General features: G+C 34.5%; 1 protein-coding gene across 3 annotated transcripts in view; it reads left to right on the top strand.

Moving 5' to 3' along the window:
• The window catches only part of LOC149781062 (protein Abitram-like), a 94,881-nt gene that overhangs the window by 18,413 nt on the left and 50,575 nt on the right, over positions 1-25,893 (top strand). For all 3 annotated transcript variants that reach the window (XM_089938201.1, XM_089938200.1, XM_089938202.1), the window contains exon 4: positions 6,877-7,023. In XM_089938201.1, coding sequence (XP_089794327.1) covers positions 6,877-7,023 — 147 coding nt within the window. The remainder of the gene's footprint in view (positions 1-6,876; positions 7,024-25,893) is intronic.

Below are 25,893 nucleotides of genomic sequence, written 5' to 3'. Positions count from 1 at the left end.
ATTTGGTTGTCCATGTGTAACATCCTTGATGAAGTGTGTTGTCAATGTGTAACATCCTTGATGAAGTGTGGGTATATTATGTTATAGTCCATGCATTTGGTTGTCCATGTGTAACATCCTTGATGAAGTGTGTTGTCCATGTGTAACATCCTTGATGAAGTGTGTTGTCCATGTGTAACATCCTTGATGAAGTGTGGGTATATTATGTTATAGTCCATGCATTTGGTTGTCCATGTGTATCATCCTTGATGAAGTGTGTTGTCCATGTGTAACATCCTTGATGAAGTGTGGGTATATTATGTTATAGTCCATACATTTGGTTGTCCATGTGTAACATCCTTGATGAAGTGTGGGTATATTATGTTATAGTCCAAGCATTTGGTTGTCCATGTGTAACATCCTTGATGAAGTGTGTTGTCCGTGTGTAACATCCTTGATGAAGTGTGTTGTCCGTGTGTAACATCCTTGATGAAGTGTGGGTATATTATGTTATAGTCCATGCATTTGGTTGTCCTTGTGCAACATCTTTGATGAAGTGTGTTGTCCATGTGTAACATCCTTGATGAAGTGTGGGTATATTATGTTATAGTCTATTCATTTGGTCATTCATGTGTAACATCCTTGATGATTGTTGTTGTTGTAGGGTTTAACGCCATTTTTCAGCACACGATAGGCTATACATGGCGGCCAGTATTAATGGTGGAGGAAGAACCCGGGAAAACCCCGGAAAGAACCACCGACCCACGAGAAGCTAATGGCAAGCTTTCTCACATACCCACATTGGCCGAATCCGAGACTCGAACCCACGCAGACAGAGGTGAGATGGCAGTGATCCGTAACGGAGAGCGCTTTAGACCACTCAGCCACTTGGGGGCCCCCATCCTTGATGAAGTGTGGGTATGCTATTTTTTAGTCCATGCATTTGGTTGTCAGTGTGTAACAATCTTGATGAAGTGTGGGTGTATTATGTTATAGTCCATGCATTTGGTTGTCCATGTGTATCATCCTTGATGAAGTGTGTTGTCCATGTGTAACATCCTTGATGAAGTGTGTTGTCAATGTGTAACATCCTTGATGAAGTGTGCGTATATTATGTTATAGTCCATGCATTTGGTTGTCCATGTGTAACATCCTTGATGAAGTGTGGGTATATTATGTTATAGTCCATGCATTTGGTTGTCCGTGTGTATCATCCTTGATGAAGTGTGTTGTCCATGTGTAACATCCTTGATGAAGTGTGTTGTCCCTATGTAACATCCTTGATGAAGTGTGCGTATATTATGTTATAGTCCATGCATTTGGTTGTCCTTGTGCAACATCCTTGATGAAGTGTGGGTATATTATTTTTTAGTCCATGCATTTGGTTTGTCAGTGTGTAACATCCTTGATGAAGTGTGGGTATATTATGTTATAGTCCATGCATTTGGTTGTCCATGTGTAACATCCTTGAACTCCTTCATAGTTAAAGCTATACACATGAAACTTGGTTACATTATAGTCCTTTGGGTGTGGATTGTTCCCATATGTTGATAATTTTGTATAGATGTAATGAATTATCAATAGTATCAATACTTTTGAGTGTGTGTGATTTGGATTTTTAACATAGCTTTAACAATGTTTCAGTTATATGGTATTGTCTGCATTGTGGTAGTTTACAGTGATGTCTAGCACTGGGGCATCATGCCACAGACATGTAGCATGTCCCACCCTGTGACATTCTGATTCCAGACGGACCAGTCCTAAATCTAACCTCTTAGTAGCTTCCCTTAGGTCAGTGGTTAATCATAGGGTTTTCCAGGATTCTTCCTCCACAAAATATACTGGCCACCATTATAGCCAGCCTGTCATGTGCTGAAAAATGGTAGTAAACCCACAAAAAACAAGTAAAACAGTACCCTGATGGTAGATCAAGTTGTAGGGATGACTTTTAAATTCAAATAAATCCTGAGTTATTTATCTGAGGATTGGCCTGTGTTACCAGTGACCCAAGTGTAAAAAATAACACACTTTGACTATGTCTTTCCAAACCTACCCCCACATAACTTAATCCCGTGGCATTAAAACCATTGAGATCTCCATCATGTAACCATTTATTAACTTTCTGAGCATGACAAGGAAAATGTCTACATGTTACAAACATTGACCTTGGAGTGTCTGCATGTTACAAACATTGACCTTGGAGTGTCTGCATGTTACAAACATTGACCTTGGAGTGTATCCTAACACTCATTGACCTAGTCCTAGGGTCACACCTTGAAGACTTGTGAGATTCTCAACTTGTGACTACATATGCACATGAAAAGACAAATGTATGCAACTGACATTGGCCTTATGGTCAGACCCCACCCACCCCACCCTCATGGGACTTAACCCTTGCATGACATCTTGGAAACCATCGAGATCCTCACCTAATAACAGTATAAATAATTATTGAGCATGAGAAGATGGGGGTGTCGGTAAGAATGAAGGCAGAGAAAACATTGTTGGGGTCAACATCCCAGAGGTGGATATTCTAAGAAGGTGGCATGGTATAGGTGCATTAACCCAAGTTACTGTCTTACCTTGATGGAGAAGTTTTAAATTAGATTTAACACTTTTTAATTGTTATATACTTTTTTTTATAAAATTCATATTGATAATTTATATTGTGGGATTTTCATTTCTTGATCTTATGGGTTACATGCTGTTAATAAGGAAAAAATGTAAGATGCAAATCTGAGAGAAAGAAGTATGAGAATATGCAGGGTTTAGAAAAATATGGGGAAAAACCCACAATGTGTAAAACTGAAAGCAATGTTAGTAACAAAAACACCTACAAAGGGGAGACAATCAGAGCATCATTATCCATGTATTATTGTGTGGAAAAGATTCTGAGCAAAAGATAATATACTCAAAAAATATTTTATATGTGCAGAAACTGTTACAAATTATAAATAAATTACAGATCCATTTGTTAAAAACATTGGACGAGGTAGAGTCACCTTCAGTAAATGTTTAATATACTGTATGACACAGCATGTCTGTTTTATTCATATTGTATTTTATGTTCATTTTTGTGTGAGTTTATATTTTGTGCAGTATTTAGGTTCAAGTCCAGGGGTTACACTTCCAGGCAAAATAGGTGACTGAACCACTAAAAAATGGGAAACTTTGTGTCCTTTTATTAGCAAAATGAATATAACATGCTTTTTAAAATGTACACTGAATATAGTATTTTACAACACTGAGCTGCTTCCACTACCCAGTATTGTCGTACCCACCTGCAAATTGTATTGTAGCCTTGGACTGACCATTAAAATGGAGTGTACATGTGTCATGTGTTTTAATAGCTTACTGACACTGTGGTATGAATTGATGAATATTAGGTATGAATTAATGAACACTGGTGTATGAATGGATGAATATTAGGTATGAATTAATGATCACTGGTATGAATGGATTAATACTGGTATGAATGTATTAATACTGGTATGAATTGATTAATACTATGGTGTAAATATATGCATACTATGGTATAAAGATACCTTGTGTTGCCATGCACATCATTAAAGGTGCTGCTTGAAAAACTTCTTTGGAAATGTTTTTTTTAAAATTCTGGTCATTTTCTGGTGAAGTTTTAGAAAATTAAAAATTTAATTGCTTGTTTAAGCCGCAGTGTTTCTTTTACCTGTTTATACTTACAGTGTTTGTAATCTAAGTACACCTATATGTTAAAATTAATTACAAGGTATAGTTTCTTCTCATTGAAGATATATGGCCAAAAATAACATTGCTTATATTTTTTGTCATACAAACATATAAACTTTCAAAATATAAATACATTGCATGTGAATATGATACGTTCATACACTTAACAAAATGATTTTATTATAAATACGACACAGAGAATTCTCTACTGTCCAAATGAAGTCACTTCTTCCTACAGTTCAAGTCTAGCTAAACCTCTTAAAGTATAAGAGAAATATTGCATATTTGCCCACATGGCAGTCTTTGTTCTCAGGGACGATCCAAAAACCACAATTTCATGGGTATGTCAAAATGATGGATATTTGAACCTTTGGGACATTTTTTTCCTTCTCAGGAACCTTATCCAAGAAGTTCAGACTTTGTTGTGAATCAGAATGCATTTTATGGCAGTCTTTACTTTTAGAGATCTTTCGTGGTGAAGTCAGAATGTTGGAAATATGCCTTTTGGGGCAGTCTTTTCTCTCAGAGATGTACCCAAAAGCTTACATTTCGTGGTGAAGTCAGAATGTTGGAAATATGCCTTTTGGGGTAGTCTTTTCTCTCAGAGATGTACTCAAAAGTTTACATTTCTTGGTGAAGTCAGAATGTTGGAAATATGCCTTTTGGGGTAGTCTTTTCTCTCAGAGATGTACCCAAAAGCTTACATTTCGTGGTGAAGTCAGAATGTTGGAAATATGCCTTTTGGGGTAATCTTTTCTTTCAGAGATGTACCCAAAAGCTTACATTTCGTGGTGAAGTCAAAATTTTGGAAATGTGCCTTTTGGGGCAGTCTTTTCTCTCAGAGACCTAATCAAAAAGTTTACATTTCATGGTGAAGTCAGAATGTTGGACATATGTCTTTTGGGGCAGTCTTTACTCTCAACGACTTGCCAAAAAAGCTTACAGTTCATGGTAAAATCAAAGTGGACATATGCCAGTTAGGACAGTCTTTACTCTCAGGGACTTACCCCCAAAACTTACATATCATAGTGAAGTCAAATGGAGAAACACAATGATATTTATTTTATAGTCTCAGAATTCTGGTGTATTTATTTGCTGGTACATTACAACAAGCAAATTTCCTAGTGAAACATTTTTTATATATTTGGGTTTGGGATCTTTAAGTCACTGACCTGATATATCTTTTAAGTTAATTAATGTACAGTGGAACCCCGCTATAACGCGCCCTGCCATAACGCGAATTCGGATATAACGCGGTTGTAGCATGGCTCCCGAAATTTCGTATATTCATTCACACATGGAGAAAAAAATTTGGAGAAAAGTAAAAAAAAACAAAACAAGAAATTAACTTCATTTTGGGCATGAGATTAGTTGTGACTTTTAAAATAATATGATCGTGGCATGGTTCCTGAAATTTGAAATTCATTTACGTGTATTTTTATCGGACCGTGAAAATATTTGTTTAATATACGAGAAATAGTGTGTAAAACGTTTATTATAATTTGGTGGAAGAATTCGCGTATGACTTTTAATAATAAACGATCGGAACTTAACAATTTATCCAGGTTCTTTAAGTGATTTTGGAGAAGTGATCGTGTATGAATTCTAAAATAATACGATATATATAACGTATGAGAAATAGTGTGTACAACGCTTGGCTTCTGAAATTTATCAATTTGAACAGGTTGTGGTGAAGCTCCGTATTCTACTCTAGAAGAGAAAACTGGTTTCATTAGGTTTTTGAATTGTTAAGCCGAAGTAAACATTATCGGAAGTGTTACTTATTACGGATCCATGAGTAAAGCCAGTAAATCGTCTTTGTGATTGTCTTCCATGAAATCTGTATACAGTCGTTGCTCAAACAATAGCCGACATGGGCTTCTTATTTAACTGCAATCACAGCCAAGCAGCAGACAAAGCTGTGGTTGATACAAGAGTCGCACAATTTAATAAACATCAAAGGATGAAAACCGCCAACATGTATGCTGTGCTTGGCGGTGTGATCAAACAACAAACAGTTGAAAGTAAATAATATCCACTTTATTATCTGTAAATTAAAAGGGTATGAAATTGTACATCCGTTCAGCTTAATTTTGTTTTATATAAAAAGTGATTCGTAACCATTGCAGGCCTTCATTACTTAGTTATCGAGCTTTATCTGTGTACGTTGTTTGCTTATATAAAAAAATATTTTACTGTTATGGAAAAGCAAGTTCAAAAACGCAAGTCGTTTTCTGCTAAAGAGAAACTGTGTGCCCTAGATCAACTAAAGACTTTGCGCAATGATTAATTTAGCAGTTTTCACATGTTTCTTTTGATGTTCACAAAATCTGAAATAAAAGTTATTTGCACGCTGAAATCATGCGTTGATTGTTAATTATTCTTGCAGTTGTTGCATATGATAAAATTTTAGCGGTATGAAATTTGTACAGACACCGTATGTAGACCCGGGAATAGCTGCATGCAATGACCGTACGATATCAGACGGCAAGTAAATGGTTTCAATATTTTGTTCATCCTATATTTTACACGACGAATTCAGACTATTACAAAATTATTGAATATTTTAAATCTGTACGATTTTCAATGAAATTACATCCATTATGGATGAACTGCATGCCACGACGGCACGGTAGCATACGGTGTTGATACACTTTTCATGATATAGCGATAGTCTGGTATTATCGGTCAATCTGTATTATCGTTCAAACAAATAAAAATTAGTAAATGTTTTTAATGCACAGTAATAACCTATAAATATATTAGCCATCGATTATTTTGAATATATCTTAATTAATGCATTCCAGTTAATATTCATCTGATGATAAGCCGACTTTTGATCATTGTACATGTATACACATATATGTTCTCGGAAAAAAAGTTAAATATTGTAAAACCCCGCATTAACGCGACCCCGCTTTTAACGCGATCCGATTTTATGGACCCCGATCATCGCGTTATAGCGGGGTTCCACTGTACATTGCTGATTAATGGTGTTCAAGTCATTAAGGTTTAGAATTTGGTTTAATTTATTTTATCTGTATTTTAGTTTGTCTAAACGACACAACTGCTAACCTGCTTCATAAAGTGTGTTCACATAATCGTTAAATGGTTTTTTATTGTTCCATTACAATAAGCATAACTCAATGCATTTTTGTATTAAATTTCTGTATTTTTGCCTTAAACTAGGGTGCCCAGACTTTAACAGCCACTTCCCCACTGTGTGAGATTACATGTAATGATGGGGAGAAATATGTTGTGCCGGCGGGCATGAAGGGTCAACTTGTAGAGGTCAATGCGCAGCTGTTAAACAATCCAAGTCTTCTCACCCTAAAGGTACATTTACTTAAACATAGACATTTGGCTTAAGCATCATAATCACTCCTGTGGCCTAGTGGTTAGAACATTTGTATTTAATGTGAGAGGTTGCAAGTTCGAATCCCAGCCAAGTCATACCAGAGACTTGTAAATATGGTACTTGCAGCTGCCTCAGTCAGCTCTCAGCATTAAGAGGTTATTGTTAACACATTAACCCCTAGCAATGACTTAACGGGGCAGGAGGTGGTAGCCTACTGCCGAGCTCTGTAGCATCATGGTCATGCATGATACACTAAAGTGGGTGGTATTATAGAAAGGTAGACAGATGTAGCCAACAATGATACCAAATAATCTAGAATATCTAGTTGCACTACAAAGTACAGATAAAAAACCTCGATTTTTGGACCTGACTTTTTTCTACCAAAAATTTTCCCGTGGTCAGAATCCGACTTTGTGTCTGGATTTTAGACTTTTTGGTCTCAGATCTAAGGCAAACCAGTATGAACTGCAAACAGACAGATGAGCCTTTGGAAGAAGTACAATACGATGGGCATTTGGAATAAAGAGTGGTCTCCATACAAAAAAATAGCTCCGTTTATCAAAAAATAAAAAATAAAAATAACTCCAACTTTTACCCTTCTGCTGATGCACTAGTCAAATAGCCAATGAAAAATGATGTTTCTAACACAACTAGGCAGTATGTTATTGAAAACTGACCTGGGGATTTGATGTTTTCGAGTCTATTCAGAAATAGCTTTCAAAATGTGTGTCCTACTCGATTTTCAGGCAAAAATAACAAAAAGCTCCAGGGGTTAATGTGTTAAACAGTGCATTTTGATGACATCACCAAATTTGAATATTAATTGCATATTTAATCACTTGTGCAACAACATTGCACATAAATTACAAATTTAGTAATTCCTTGACGATTTGTATTTAAAAAATCCTTGTTAACACATTAACTCCTAGCGACGACTTAATGGGGCAGGAGGTAGTAGCCTACTGCCGAGCTCTGTAGCATCATGGTCATGCATGATACACTAAAGTGGGTGGTATTATAGAAAGGTAGACAGATGTAGCTCTACAATGTTACCAAATGATCTGGAATATCTAGTTGCACTACAAAATACAGATTTTAAAAAACTCATTTTATGGACCCGACTTTTTTCTACCAAAAATTCGCTAGTGGTCAGAATTCGACTTTGTGTCAGGATTTGAGACTTTTTGGTCTCGGATCTAAGGCAAGCCGGTATGAACTGCAAACAAACAGATGAGCCTTTGCATAAAGTAGGATAAGATGGTCATTTGGATTAAAGAGTGGTCTCCATACAAAAATAATGACTCCATTTAGCACCAAAAAAAAAAAAAAAGAACTCTAACTTTTGCCCTTCTGCTCATGCATGAGTCAAATAGCCACTGACAAATGATGTTTCTAACACAACTAGGCAGTAAGTTATTGAAAGACCGGGTTTTTGATGTTTTCAAGTCTGTTCAGAAATAGCTTTCAAAATGTGTTTCCTACTCGATTTTCAGGTGAAAATGACACAGCTCGAGGGGTTAATGTGTTAAGACTAATTGACCTGGTGTCAGGATAATGTACTTGAGTGGGACGTCATGATACATGTCTGCAGCATGATGCCCTTGTGCTAGATGTCACTATAAGATGCCACACTACAGACATTGTAGCAATTTTACTTAAAATTTTTTAAAGCTATGTTAAAATTCCAAATCATACACACATTTACTTCAATTTAGGGGAATCTGTCTCACTTTCCCATTGTTCCATACTCCTGGGTTTTGATGTGTGAATTTCATATTTGACCTGAAACTGATGCTTGTGTATTCCGACATATTTGTTGTTTAATTCACAGAAATTTTGCCTAAAGCGTCAAGCGCTCTAATTAGTACCAAGTTATAACCTTTGTCATTTTTGTTATTTGAATGCTGGTGCCAATGCACCTACATCACCCACTAATTAATTAGCATAATTAATTAGCATTGTTTTCATGAGTAGTTGTAAGTCATGAAGGGTTATCCAATAATTAAAATAGACGTCAGCTTTGAACTTTTTTTTTGAGATGATAAATGCACAATTTTAGAGGCACATCTCCAAATAATTTAAATTTTAAACCTCTTTGTTAAGTAAGAATGTGAATCAGTCATGATGACTAGAAATTGAAAATGGTGGACAGAAGTTAAAGAGAATAGGTTTGGGATAATGTGTTTTGATGATGTTATATTATACTTTTACAAGAATTATGATTATCGATTTCAGTTGATTCTCTTTTAAATGGTTGTACTTCTGGTTTAAGTTAATTATTTCCTATTTGATCTTTTCCAATGTTACTGCTATATTGTTTACATCATTCTATTGTTGATATCGCAACATCATGTTTCAATTAATTAGACTGTCGGATTGACATATTACATATAAATAGCATTGCTATGCAGCTTGTTTCAAAGAGAAATGTCGCTATGATACTATTAGTAACAAATATAATGAAGACACTTCTTCAAAATTCACACGAAAATTTGAGGATGTGTGGAAGAAAACTGCATTGCTTTTTTCGTAAGTGCTATACAGATTGTTGTAACTTATGTATCAGTTCATAATACAAAATATTTTTATGTGGTGTTTTATAAATACTATAAAATGTTATTTTCTTCTTAGATAATTTTTTGTTACAGTTGTGTTGTTTGTGTAATTGCCTTCTGTGTTCGACAATAAATGTAATTGAGTTTTAAAAATATGTTTTCTTTCTCCGTGTCATTTGTAGGACTGTTGGGTATACAGTTTTCACTCTTAATCTTCAAAATAAATTTCCGCACATGAGTCAGAGACCTGTCTGTTTCAAGCCATAAGGGAAATCCTGCTGTCTATTCTTAATACCCTTTGGCTTGTTGTGATCAGAAGATGTCCAGACTAGGCAGTGAATTAGATTAGAAATGGACATTGTATCTCAATTTTGCTCTGTTGTTGCTTCACAATGTATAATGAAATATAATATATAACTGATGCCATACACAGTATAATATACAGTACAACCTGCCTTAGTGGACACCTGTATAATCGACATCTCTTCAAAAAGACCTTAGTGTTATGATCCATTGACTTTCCTTTAATGACAGTTGTCATATTTTGCTAGGATCTTGTTGGATGGATTCTGTGTAGTTAGGTTGCTGAATGCTGGAGAGTTTCTATTTAGCCAGGTTGTGGAATGTTGAAGTGTTTACATGTAGTAGTGTTGCTGAATGCTGGAGGGTTTCTGTGTAGTAAGATATGGTTGCTGAATTGTAATTTTGGAAAGTGAAGCTTCATGAATATAGCATGACAGTAAGAAAAAGCAAATGTCAATGCCAGAATGGAGTGACATCTTTATGATTTAAGAATATTCACACGGGTAACTTTAAAATCCCAGTAACACAACAAAGTTTTAAACATAAAAATCTTGCGTCAGATGGATAACCATTTCTGGAAAGTGCAATGCTATGATCGCATACATGTATTAAAATGATGCTAATTTTTATGGAGGTCCAATGCTATGATCAAATACATGTATTAAAATGATGCTAATTTTATGGAGGTCCAGTGCTATGATCACATACATGTATTAAAGTGATGCTAATTTTATGGAAGTCCAGTGCTATGATTACATACATGTATTAAAATGATGCTAATTTTATGGAGGTCCAATGCTATGATCACATACATGTATTAAAATGATGCTAATTTTATGGAAGTCCAGTGCTATGATCACATACATGTATTAAAATGATGCTAATTTTATGGAAGTCCAGTGCTATGATTACATACATGTATTAAAATGATGCTAATTTTATGGAGGTCCAATGCTACGATCACCTACATGTATTAAAATGATGCTAATTTTATGGCGGTCCAATGCTATGATCACATACATGTATTAAAATGATGCTAATTTTATGGAGGTCCAGTGCTATGATCACATACATGTATTAAAATGATGCTAATTTTATGGAAGTCCAGTGCTATGATTACATGCATGTATTAAAATGATGCTAATTTTATGAAAGTCCAGTGCTATGATTACATACATGTATTAAAATGATGCTAATTTTATGGAGGTCCAATGCTATGATCACATACATGTATTAAAATGATGCTAATTTTATGGAAGTCCAGTGCTATGATCACATACATGTATTAAAATGATGCTAATTTTATGGAAGTCCAGTGCTATGATTACATCACTGTATTGAAATAATGCAAGTTTTATGGAGGCCAGAAGCTACAATATAAAAATACATAGTCTATGCTCTAATATCTTTAGCGACCACTCTGGTGGCCTAAGTGGTTTAAGTGTATATCTTGGATGCGAGAGGTCCCGGGTTTGAAACCCAGCAAAGTGATCACAAAGACTTATAAAAATGTTACTAGCAGCTGCTTCACTTAGTGCTCATAATTAAGATGTTAGTGTTATAACTGGTTGGTCTGAATAATGTGACTGGGTGGGACATCATGCTACATGTCTGTGGCATGATACCCCTATGCTAGACATCACTATAAACTGCCAAGCTGCATACATCATAGTGATATGGCTGGAGAATTTTCGAAGTTTTGTTAAAAGTACAAATCACATACATGTACATATATCTTTAGTTTTGATTTTTCACTTGTTCACATTTTTATTGCAGAAATACCTACTGTCAAATATGATTCCTTAAAATTAATTTCAGTTTAGAGAATGAGAACCTTCCGTCCACGTTTGGAAGCTGATATGTGCTATACGAATTTGACACCTTTATTTATACCTTTTGTATTCATTACACCATTTGACACTGCCAGAAAAGAGCATATTTTGTAACAAGAATTTAAGACACAAGAGATATATTGTGATTCAAAACTAAAATTGAATGCCTAATTATAGCGTTCCACTCATAATTACAATTAAATAACTCCTTGCCTACGATGTCCTGCAGCAAATGCTGGACTCCAGCCAGTGGGTGGGTGGGAAATTCACATATTCGATATTGCATGTCACCGTAAGTAGATTATTGTAATGTTGGTATTTATTTTATTTTAAAAAAAGTACTTATTTTAATGTTAAGTATAACTTATTCCATGCAAAAATTTGTTTCACAAATAGCCTGTTATTGTGAAACTACACTTAGATGCATCTCTTACTGAAAGTTGGAGGTGCCTCTGTGGCACAGATTGCATCCAAAATCAAAATGGAATATGGTGTAAAATACATATAGAATATAGATCATTTGTCAGCTATCTGGAACATGAATTTGTTAGAATAAATATTATATTTAAACAATGTAAACAAATGATGTGAACAAAATGTACATGTGATTTGGACTTTTAATTTAGCTTTACCAATTTTTCAGTCATCGCTATAATGTCTGCAGTATTGCAGTTTATAGTGATGTCTAGTACTGGGACATCATGCCGCAGACATGTAGCATGATGTCCCACCCAGTCACATTATCCTGACACTGGGCTGACTAGTCCTAACACTAACCTCTTAATGCTGAGCGCCTAGCAAGGTAGCTGTTGGTACCATTTTTATAAGTCTTTGATATGACTCAGCCAGGGTTTGAACCTGCAACCTTCTACATGCAATGCTGATGCTCTAACCATTAGGCCACCAGAGCAGTCGACCAGGAAATGGTACAGAACAGGGAGTAACAAGAAATTAAAGAAGTAAACAATTTGAATTCCAGTGAAATTTACCACACTGTTAAAATCCATGTTAAAATGTCTGAAATGTTCCTGCAATTGTAATATAATGTTAAAGTGACTGAAATGTTCCTGCAATTGTAATATAACGATAAAGTGACTGAAATGTTCCTGCAATTGTAATATAATGATAAAGTGACTGAAATGTTCCTGCAATTGTAATATAATGATAAAGTGACTGAAATGTTCCTGCAATTGTAATATAATGATAAAGTGACTGAAATGTTCCTGCAATTGTAATATAATGATAAAGTGACTGAAATGTTCCTGCAATTGTAATATAACAATAAAGTGACTGAAATGTTCCTGCAATTGTAATATAATGATAAAGTGACTGAAATGTTCCTGCAATTGTAATATAATGATAAAGTGACTGAAATGTTCCTGCAATTGTAATATAACGATAAACTGACTGAAATGTTCCTGCAATTGTAATATAACGATAAAGTGACTGAAATGTTCCTGCATTTATAATGTTATGATGTTTGCTATAGCATTTATTGCACTATCTTTATAAAAGTTTTTAAAAACGTGCTGAAAAAGTCATTTTAAAAGCTGGAAAAAAAATTGTTGTTCACCAAGTACATACATGTATGTTAGTAAGCAGATTTCATATGTACATACATGTATGTTAGTAAGCAGATGTCATATGTACATACATGTATGTTAGTAAGCAGATGTCATATGTACATACATGTATGTTAGTAAGCAGATTTCATATGTAGATACATGTATAAGCAGATGACAAATGTACATAGATGTATGTTAGGAAGCAGATAACAGATGTACATACATGTATGTTAGGAAGCAGATAACAGATGTACATACATGTATGTTATTCAGCAGATAACTAATGTACATGTATGTTATTCAGCAGATGACATATGTACATGTATGTTAGTAAGTGGATGGCATAAGTACATGTATGTTAGTAAGTGGATGGCATAAGTATGTCTGTTAGTAAGCAGATGACAAGTATATACATGTACCTTAGCAGACAACATAAGTACATATATGTATGTTGGTATGCAGATGACATAAGTACATGTATGTAAATAAATATATCTATGTTAGTAAGCAGATAACATAACATTATTTAATCCTTGTAAGTACATGTATGTATGTATGTATGTTACAGCCATTTTAGAGGCACTTTTTCAGAGATGAATTATGTGACTTTTAGATGAAGTAAAAGTACAGTCCCATTATGAACCATGTAATATGTATATTTTGTTTTATTTTAGCTGGATTGTTTTGCACTTTTTTTTAAGAACAATGACAACAATAATGCAGTCTGACTAGAAAACACAACACAAAGTAGAAACAAGGTTACAAATAAGATTATAGCCGTGATCAGTAAAAAAGTAAACACTAGTTTTTAGGTTTTTTGAATTTAACTTTTTTGTAACATTAGCACCTTGTTCCACAGTAAATAGACATATTGTTTCTGACATCAGCACACAATTACACTGAGAACAGCGATATTGTTTTTTTCTGACATCAGCAAGTAGTTACACTGAGAACAGCGATGATGTTTTTGTCTGACATCAGAAAGTAAGTACACTGAGAATATTATTTTTGTGTGACATCAAGTAATTCCACTGAGAACAGTGATATTGTTTTTGTCTGACATCAGCAAGTAATTACACTGAGAACAGTGATATTGTTTTTGTCTGACATCAGCAAGTAATTACACTGAGAACAGCGATATTGTTTTTTTCTGACATCAGCAAGTAATTATAGAGAACAGCAATATTGCTTTTGTTGGACATCAGCAAGTAATTACACTGTGAACAGTGATATTTTTTGTCTGACATCAGCAAGTAATTATAGAGAACAACAATATTGTTTTTGTCTGACATCAGCAAGTAATTACACTGAGAACAGCGATATTTTTTGTCTGACATCAGCAAGTAATTATAGAGAACAACAATATTGTTTTTGTCTGACATCAGCAAGTAATTACACTGAACAGCAATATTGCTTTTGTCAGACATCAGCAAGTAATTGCACTGAGAGCAGTGATATTGTTTTTGTCAGACATCAGCAAGTAATTCCACTGAGAACAGAGATATTGTTTTTGTCTGACATCAGCAAGTAATTATACTGACAACAGTGATATTGTTTTGTCTGACATCAGCAAGTAATTACACTGAGAACAGCAAAATTGTTTTCATCTGACATCAGCGAGTAGTTACACTGAGAATAGCAATATTGCATATGGCAATGATGTAACTCTGGTCCTAAATGGAAGGGGATCCAAATTGAAATAGGATGGTTTCTCCGCAAAGCTAGTATTTACACTTATTTCATGTGAATGTTATAACTGACAGCGGCAATAAACATTGGGTACATTCTCTTTGTCAAACAAGGGAAGTAACAGTGCTCAAATACTGTACAAAGGCTGAATCAGATTTATGTCCCTTGTATTTGCTGCGTAGGCTGCAATATACAGGGACTATGTTTGTTAGTTTTTAATTTTGTTTTTAGATGCAGTTATTTACAAATGATTGATCTGCATCACTTCTAAATAATTTGCTTATTTAGAATGCTCATTAAGCCATCGAATTGCTAAACAATATCAGAGATTTAGGGTCTTTTACCAGTTAAAAACATAAATAACCAACCATGAATTTTGGAATTGTTCTTACATTTACTTATATTCTGAATACTTTTTTTATAAACCGCTATGGAGGTAGGGATATACAGTAATCCTAATTTGCATCTCTCTCTGTTCTTCCATCCAGATACAATCTCGTTAGCATAAATTTGGAGTAAATAAACATATTGATGAAAGAAACAAATAATTATGAATAATGAAAAACAGTATTAGAGGTTCATTGTGTTTGCACATGAAGAGACAGTTTCATATATCAAGTATAGGTGAAGATTGTTAAACAGAATAAATTGTGTCAAGGAGATGCATGTACTGCCTTTATGTACATGATATAAATAATGGACTATTGGCCTTAAGTCAAACTTTTTTATATGTCAGCGTTGGACAAAATATGAATTAATGGATAACGGCATGAAAAAACTAACAAGCAGTACCCACATTTTTCTTGTTCTGAAATTAAGTTTGATGACACATTAGTCAAACTTACTGTACACACTTAAAGATGTTTTAGACATATTTCAGAAGAGAGCTATAGGGACACTGAAGTTAGTATTTTGCCTACAAAACATTAAACCATTTTTTGTAAATACACGTAAAATTGACATCAGTGAATATATAAATAGGTTCAGATTTAACATTTTAAAAAAGTTCACATTAATCTAAACATAGCAGTGTGGATACCAGTGTGTGGTTGTGGTATGTCGTACTAATATTTATAAAACAATGGAGTTCAAGGGTTAAACCTGTTTACATATTCATGTTTACTTCTAGATACCAAAATTAGGAAAATACTTTTTTATCAGGGCAAGGTCATTGTGAAATATACTTGTTGACTGGTTATGCAATATATGCCTTGCTTGTAGGCCTTCCCGCCATTGGTCAGCAGGTGATGATTCAGGGACCAATCAGGATTCACTTTATATGACTAATCAGAGATGCAAACAATCACTGATTGCATCGTCTTATTCTGTATCAAATCTACACATGAAACATAATGGCTACATCAGATTTCAAGTATCTGCCATTCTGTTTGAACCCACCACGGAAAAATTGTTCAGTGATGTTAAAATAATTAGTAATTGTCTTGCCATAATGTTTTACATAATAGAGTATCGTCATTATGTGTTTTTGTTCATCGGTTAAATCATCTTACAGAAAACTTTTTAAAAATAAATACAAGGTTTCCACGCTACCGGGAATACGTCAGGAGAAATGATAATTTTATCCCGATTGTGAAAAGTCCTTGAATTTCGCAAAAATTGATGAAAGTCGGGAAAAACTCGGGTATTTTCCGCCACCACTTTGACGCCCGAAACAATCACGTAATTAATCTTCAGTTAAATGTATAGAGTTCTAACCAAAATATTCGGAGGGTGCAGTATGGATCATTTAGTTGGTAATGGTTGCTTACAATAAACATATGCCGAGTCAATCCAAATTTCCAGTGGATTTGATTCGTCTAGTAGACTTTTATTTTAAAAGTCAGCTTTTTTCTTACATGGAAGGTATGAAAACCAGTCTAGCATTACAAGAGGCCAATATGGTGCTGAGAAAGCGTAGCCCCTTACCGCATGGCCTAGCAAACTTGAAACGTTGTTAGGTCGAGTGATACATGCATGAAATCGATATGAAAATTACTTATTTTCGCAGAAATTGTGAGTAGTAAAATCGTTATGTCTTTAATCTGCTGAAAGTCAAGATAAAACTACGCCGTTGATGAAATGTGACCTGGTACTCGTGATTTGCATTGCTAGTCGCATGAGTACGCAAATCTAACATCCCACATTTTCAAATGTAGTAGAGAAGAAAAAAAAATATTAAATGACTGGTTGTAATAAAAATTAAAAAACGAAAGAACATGAAATAATCCATATTTATATATTCCGAGAATAACTTCTGGAGTGTTGTTGTATTACGTGACTACCACGTTGACATGTGTGCTCTACTTGATAAATCAGACTGGCCAGATTGTTGATTTTTACAAAACGTATCTGACTTTCATCTAATATAATTAAATTTCTGTACAACATTATACAGGATTTTGTTGTTGATATCACGTGACTAGTGGACTTTTGATGTCGTCATTTGAGATTTGTGAAGTCATGTGACTATTAATGCAAACGGCGAGTACTGCGTCAGGTTTCATCTATGCCTTAGTTTCGTATAGTCTGTCAGCGGATTAAAGACAAAAAATTTATAATACTTGCCATTTCTGAGAAAATAAATCCTTTTCCTATCGATTTCATGCAGGTATGAGTCAATATAACATAAGTTTAAATTTGCTGGGCCGACTGGTAAGCGACTACCATATGGCGCTACCGCACGGTTGCGACAAAATTCCAAATTTTCGAGATGCAGTTGCAATGACCCACACACACACACACACACACACACACACATCCCCCAACCTAAATGTCCAAATTTCACAAATGGGGTGGGAGTATTCGGAGGAAACTCGGATTAGAAAACGGACTGATATTTGTTTTAAGCCAAATGTGTAGTCCAGATTGTTGAATCTCAGAGCTAAAATGTGATATTGTCGTCCCTTGTATTATATTAAAAACGGTACGTGTCCCTGTATCAATACAGGTTTGGGGACTGGTTTAACGAATTGCAAGAAGACAAGTTAATTTTAGAGAATATTCAGTCCTTGTTTATACAAAAGTATATAACTTTGAAGGGTCTTTTGTCAAAATTTAAATCATCCCTTTTGAAAAATTTTTTTTTTAAATGATGGATTTTTAACCAGATCGTCTTAAGGATATTCAGTTCTTTGAAAAATCTTGTTTGGGATTTTTGTTGGCACAGATAAATTCAGGGTTAAACTCTTTTCGTTACAAGACAAGATTCTAATTATTTGCTTTTTTGTTTTTTATACTGTAAAACGAAATGTTACTATCCATATCTATATATCTATATTTTTCTTAAGAATTAAAAGTTTGAAAGGGAGAAAAAAAAAACTAATTTATGTTCATTCTGTTGTTCTCACTTGGCAACATAATGCAGGTCAGCAAAATAAAGTTAGAATTTTTATTCTGTACATTGAAATGACTTTACATGTCAATTTATAGGAATATAATCAAACTTGTGTCGTGCGATACATTTTGTGGTTTTGTGCATGATCGTGTTTTCTGACTTCGATGTTTTTGGAGAGTCTTGAAAGAGAAACATCTTTAGATTGAGAAAATGCATATTTTATAATCTAAAATATTCTTTATTTCCATTCAGTAATGGTCACATGTGAACCTTGAAAAAAGTAATTTCATCCTGTAAAAACCCTGGAAATGACCTGGAAGTTTATCTTTAGAAAAGCGTGGGAACCATGTAAGTAATCGCAGTTATCATCACCATCAGGTGATTAAGGCTGTGATTAATCATTATACATTGTTGCTCCATGACAATTCTGCATGGTAGGTGTATGCTATTTATCAGCTATTCAGATAGCTAAGAAATGGTCAGTAAGCTTTACAATTCCCTCTACTGTACTAAATGCCCACAGTATTTATTGGATCAGTAGCTAATGATCTTGCATTTACAGGAAGTAACTGTAAATAAAAATTATTTGATGCTGATTAAGTTGATGAAGAAAACAAATATTAGATATTTAAAAAAATTATTGAAAGACTGCGACATTTAATAAAAGTTGATGAAATTTAATGACAGTCTGAAAGTTAATGAAAGACTGGGAAATTTAATGATTGTCTGGGAAGTTTAATAAAAGACTGGGAAAACAAGGTTTGGTGGCTCGATATTTAAACGAAACTGGATGATACTTTTGTTCTATACACTTCTACTTGACCCTAAAATAATATAAAACTTGAAATAATTAGGACCATCTAAACTTAGTGGCCTTTACTAACATTTAATTTAAAGACATACATTGTCAATGCACTTGTGATGGGTGCTAGAATATAAGTTGCTTACTAGTTCTTGTAGTTAATAATTTTTAAAAAAATGTCACTGTATTATAAGTATGTAAACACTCTTAAGCAGAAAGAGATGTTACCTAACATCAGTATATCATTGTAGGGGCCCCGAGTGGCCGAGTGGTCTAAAGCGCTCACCGTTACGGATCACTGCCATCTCACCTCTGTCTGCGTGAGTTCGAGTCTCAGCCTCGGCTAACGTTGGTACGTGAGAAAGCCTGCCAGTAGCTTATCGTGGGTCGGTGGTTCTTCCCGGGGTTCTTCCTCCACCAATTATACTGGCCGCCATGTATAGCCTATCTTGTGCTGAAAAATGGCGTTAAACCCTACAACAGCAACAACAACAACAGCATATCATTGTATCATAAACACCTTGACCAACATTAAATCAGATTTTTTTTAGCAACTCCACCTTTAAGCCATTTTTTAGTACATGATATGCTGTACCTTGTTGCCGGTATATTTGATGGAGGTAGAACCCTGGGTGACCCCAGGAAGAACCACCGACCCACAGGAAGCTACTGACAGACTTTCTCATGTACCCACTTTGGTCAAGTCGAGACTTGAATTGACGCTGAGATGATGTGTGTGAGTGACCTGTAAGGGCAAGTGTTTTAGACCACACAGCACCCTCCCATCAAGTGTTTGAAGGTTAGAATGTGCCATGATAACAAGGAAGTACTGGTAATCATTTTCGAATATATTGTTTAGAACTGAATTGGATTTGACTATCGACACATAGATGTAGTTGTTTCATGAACATTTCGCAACTAAGCTCATCCGCCTTGGATGCGAGAGGATGCGGGTTCGAACCCTGACCGAGTCAGACCAAAGACTTATAAACAAATATGGTACTAACAGCTGCCTTGCTAGGTGTTCATATTTAAGATGTTAGTGTTAGGACTGGTCGGCATGGTGACAGGTTAATGTGACTGGGTGGGGTATCATGCTACATATCTGCGGCACGATGCCCCAGTGCTAGACGTCACTATAAACTCACACTGCAGACATCGTAGCGATACAACTGAAATTTTTTTAAAGCTGCATTAGAACTCAAAACACACACACACAAAAACACACACACAGAGAATTAAACATATAATCATTGCAATAAATGTAATTCCTCAGACTTGAAATTGTGGTAAGTGCCTGTTTACATTTTTCATTGCCTGTTTTTCTAGACAGCTATTGTATAGATTGCAGCATAAATCTCAAGCCGTGTTCAGACCCAATTGTCCTTTTGAATATTGTGTTTATTTCCTTGAAACCATTACCTATGAAGTTCCTGCTAAATGAAATATATTGTCATTGTTTGATATGATTTTTACTGGATAATTTAACAACTATTTTGACCAGTCAGGTTATAAATGAACAACAGCATTTGTGTGGGGTAATTAACATTCTAAATTGCATTCCTTATCTGTTGGGCCTATGCATTTTACATGTTAAGCATTTGTGTGGGGTAATTAACATTCTAAATTGCATTCCTTATCTGTTGGGCCTATGCATTTTACATGTTAAGCATTTGTGCGGGGTAATTAACATTCTAAATTGCATTCCTTATCTGTTTGGCCTATGCATTTACATGTTAAGCATTTGTGTGGGGTAATTAACATTCTAAATTGCATTCCTTATCTGTTAGGCCTATGCAGTTACATGTTAAGCATTTGTGTGGGGTAATTAACATTCAAAATTGCATTCCTTATGTGTTGGGCCTATACATTTACATGTTAAGCATTTGTGTGGGGTAATTAACATTCAAAATTGCATTCCTTATGTGTTGGGCCTATGCATTTTACATGTTAAGCATTTGTGTGGGGTAATTAACATTCAAAATTGCATTCCTTATGTGTTGGGCCTGTGCATTTTACATGTTAAGCATTTGTGTGGGGTAATTTAACATTCAAAATTGCATTCCTTATCTGTTAGGCCTAAGCAGTTACATGTTAAGCATTTGTGTGGGGTAATTAACATTCAAAATTGCATTCCTTATGTGTTGGGCCTATGCATTTTACATGTTAAGCATTTGTGTGGGGTAATTAACATTCAAAATTGCATTCCTTATCTGTTAGGCCTATACATTTACAGTTTAAGTGATCATGGCTTTCTGAATTAGTTTTCAGTTAATTCTGTTCCACAACTGTAGCATGTTTGTTAGGTTTAAATGTTTTTAGTTTTTTCTGTAAACACCGTGGTTTTGAATTTATTGGCCTTAATTTTGGATTCGTACCTAACGTATTGTACATTACTTTAATACAATCCTTGTCTCAGGAGACGAACAGTTTTTATGATGGGAATCGATTTTGAGGTATGTAGTTGTTTCTATTGACAGGCTTGCTCTTGGCACAATATCTGCCTTTTGAATTGTACCAAAATGGCGTGTGCCATGGGAACATCATTTGGGGCACACCATTTGTATCATACTTCCAAGTTTACAGGACTATCTTACGTAACTTTTAATTAGTGTATACATGTATATAAGTTAAATTACTAGCTAAGAATTCTCATTTTGATTCTTTTTAACGTTTGTATATTGTTGGAACAGGAATTAAAGGTGTCGGGTTTCATTCCTTGCTTTGATATTGTTTTATCAGTTATAAAAGGTTTAATTTTAGTTTATTTAGGAGAGGATATGGATATATATATATATATATATATATATATATATATATATATATATATATATATATATATATATATGATCATTTCAATACATATTTAGCTATTTTGCGTTTCTTTTACCTACTATTTACTATGTCCACAATTGCATCATTGATTATATGTAATGTTACATTTTGCGCAGGTGGAAATCATTTGGACTTCAGCATTGCGCCATTATGTTTACGTGCTGTAACGCAGAATGCAAAGCGGAATAATTGTTAGGATTTTAATTTGTGCATTATACAATAGTTTCTGTGTCTTGTTTCGTAGAACTCAAGTTAAAGTCATAATTGGGATTTTAAGATGTATATTTCATAACTATTTAAGTGAACCATGAAGTTGAACTGCAATAGACATTATAACTATTAGCTAAATGTGTATTACGTCACTGTTTATGTCAGCCCAGCTTTTCTGTAAGTTTTTAACCCCACTATTTCCCCAAGGTGCAATCTCCTTACCTTACTGTTACTTATTTATATTTATGATTTATGATTTTTACATAATGGATATCCAGTTCAACTGATGGTGTTCATGCTGTAGGGAAATTTGCATACGTCTTACTCTGGGATAAATAATTTTTGTCAGTGGAAGCAACTGGTAATAGCATAACTATCCCTTCCAGCACACTAGATTTATCTCTCTTGGTCATTTAGGTCGCTGTATTTGACTCATTTGTATGTCTTGCAAATAATTTCAAATTGGTGTTGTGCTTTTAAAATATCCTTCGTAGTGTGAGAGGCCTTGTAATTATGACTGGTCCAAAACCGTTGTTATATCCCTACATCAGATTTTAAGTGCGCGACAGATATTAGTGGTCTAGTTAAAAAAAAAAAAATCGTTTAATTTCAACTTTTAATCTCGAATCTGTAAAAACGCAACCACTTGTATGAACGTAAATGTTACTTGCATAGTTTGTAAAACTACACGAACAGCTCTAAAGGAACTCAGTAGTAATATGTATTATGATTGATTCAATCAATTTGCACCCTATTAAATCAACCTTCGTCTCCATAGCAAACTTGGTAATAGCCTATTATCAGTATTTCTGTAAACATTGGGCAAATATGATTGATTGATTTTTTTTTAAAGGAAGAAACATTCCTCATGACATTTTAACAACATTATTTTTCTTGTTGCACGACCATTTGGCGTATATAATAATCGTGTGTCAAGTATTTATTTATTCCATTGTCAGAACTAATGTGTCGGCTATTATCATACGTTGTGAGAATATATCCTTCCTCGCTTTCTGCCAAATAAATAACATGGAGCCTCTGTTTAAAGTCTCCGTAGCAGCCATTTGTAAAATCTGTGTTCTGCCATCACAGAACTGCCGTATATTGATAAGCTATATTAGATACTGTGTGTTACGACGAGCACGAAGGCCAAGCGGGTTGTTTTATCCCGTGAAAATTAACTCGAAATCTCCACTAGTATCGTGGAAATTTGAGATATTATCTTGACTCAGTATAAAAATTTCGAGCTATTTTTTTCAACATAGTATTTGTAAATTATGAACTAATAGCTCGAAATGCTAACGGGAAATTTAGAGAAATTAGTTCGAAATTTACAAATACAGACTCAACGTTAAGAGATACTATCACGAAATTTCGAGATAAAAAGCCGAACTTGACAGTAGACACAAACATGACGTTTTGAGATTGTAAGTAGAAATTTTGACTTGGTATCTCGAAATTCTGACTTAGTATCTCGAAAATTTGACTTAGTATCAAATTTTGACTTAGTATTTTGCGGGAACGAAGCTGTTGGGGCCCAATGCGGTTTTGTTGTTATGGGGGAAAATTTCCGCGTTTCATTTCGTGACTTCTGCAACTGGTTGACAAAGTGCACAAATTCAGCTTGGCATAACTGAATATAAATAATGGAAGTTGCAGACTCGCTAAACGTAAGCATACCATTGTTCCTAATTGTATATTTATGAAAACTGTGCCCATTCAAAATTGGCCAGCATTCATTGTTTGGAAGAAATCAACTCATGTCACGTGGCAGTAAACGAAAGTGTTTTCGGTAGAATGTAAACGTTTTGCACATCCTTCATTTTGGAATTAGACAGTGTTAGCGCTGTTTAACTCCGCTGGACTTAGTTTTTAACAGAGTCATCTGATGCAATGTTATACGAAAAGCCGAAGACATTCTTTATACTAAATACGTGGAGGATGCCTGAGTCTGAGTCTTCGAGATATAAATTTTAGGGTAAAATTAACGTTTTCTGTATGTATAAAAAATATAAAAATAAAATAAAAACCGTTGTTTGCATAAATAATCTCATCTTTTTAACTCTGTGCATGGGAGCCATAAATGTGGTACGTGTTTTATGTGCGGATGGCATAATCTGAGGCAAATTGCAATAAATTTATGTTGTGATAAGTTCAGCGAAAAAGTGGAAGAGAGTATTTATTGATCTAGCAATCACATTTCAGTTGGCCTTTCTGAGTTAAGAAACAAAAAGTGAAATAAATTTAATAGCATCGATGAAGCAAGATTTCACCACCTCGTGGGCTCCGTGTCCATACCCGCAATATGAGAGTGGCAGTAGTACTCTGAGAGGCGTTATAACGAGTGACCACAATTTCATTTGCTTTATCTTGTGCAATTATTTTTTGTACTCAGTATTACAAATATTCATACGAAAACACTGCCAGTGTTGGTTCCTTTTTAATGCTTTAAATTTATGTCATTCAAAAGAGATGTGTTTCCTTTTTTTCCACCTCACTAACCCTTGTGGATGAGGAATGCATCAGTCGAAAAGTAAGATGGTTTTTACTATACCATTCCTCCCAAGGAAGAAAAAAAAAACTATTTAATCTGAGATATGAGTCTGATTCATTTTTCCTGATAGGGATGTGTCGTAAATTACATATTTAAAAGATAAAATATTTGAATGTACCTATATTTTTCTGTAAAACTGGCTCCTGAATGTATATCAGAAATCCATTTAGATAATATGATTTAAGGCAAGATGTCATGTCAGTAACTTACTCATGCCCTTTGATTTATTCCTCACCATTTATGTTTTTGTTTATGTAATATTCCTTACTTCGTAAGATGACGTATCAGTTTTTTTTTTTATCAGATCGAAGACACATCGCATAACTCAGTTCTGTATCAAATTTATGACACATCTCATAACTCAGTTAAGAAGGGTCAACAAAGGGAGGTAAATTGTTCCCGCTGCGGTACACTTTATCTATAGAGCCTATCTTTTGCCTGTCCCTTCATTTCGTTTTGTCAATTATTCATCACCTAATTAGTTTCAACTTCCTTTAAACCAGTGTTAACGTAACCATGAGAAAGGCGGCGATAAGGTATATATATATATATATATATATATATATATATATATATATATATATATATATATAATTGTAGAAGAGCGAGAAATTGTACATTCTAAACCTCTAACCTAGTTATTTATCTCCCATTCAGTCACCACTTTGGTCTTCAGCTGCCAAATGGTATTTTTTTATGTCGACTTAAAATACCTACTCCTAGCTGATAAGCGTGAACAGTCTAAAACTACATGATTGTGTATATCTTTTTTCTTCATTTCCTCAGTTGGTTACATTTTTGTAGAAATGATTCAAATAAATATTGTCCACTTTCTTATCTCCCTGACATGTGTTGGATATAAGTTCATGGAAAAAATAGTAAATTCTAACGTGAAGTTGTGGTCCGTGTTTCATATAGTTAGCATGTCCGCTGCATGACTGACTAGTCGATTTAGACTCGCAATATACCATAGCTTTAGAATGTGTCACTTATTAGAGGTCAAAAAAATTCATGAATTAGATCTGCGGTAGACCAGTTGATAGGGCGTTGGACACGGAATTCAAGGGTCGTAGGGATTTTACATATCCGCCAGTACTAGCCCGCGATTCAACCTTAGTGCCATTTTGAGAAAGGCATTAGTTGCAATTTTCACGGCTTGATATAGTCAG

This window comes from Sinohyriopsis cumingii, chromosome 16, assembly GCF_028554795.1.
Source record: "Sinohyriopsis cumingii isolate HCF-2022 chromosome 16, ASM2855479v2, whole genome shotgun sequence".
Taxonomy (NCBI): Eukaryota; Metazoa; Mollusca; class Bivalvia; order Unionida; family Unionidae; genus Sinohyriopsis; species Sinohyriopsis cumingii.
The sequence above is the reverse complement of the archived record's forward strand: the minus strand, read 5'-3'. Positions and strand labels throughout refer to the sequence as shown.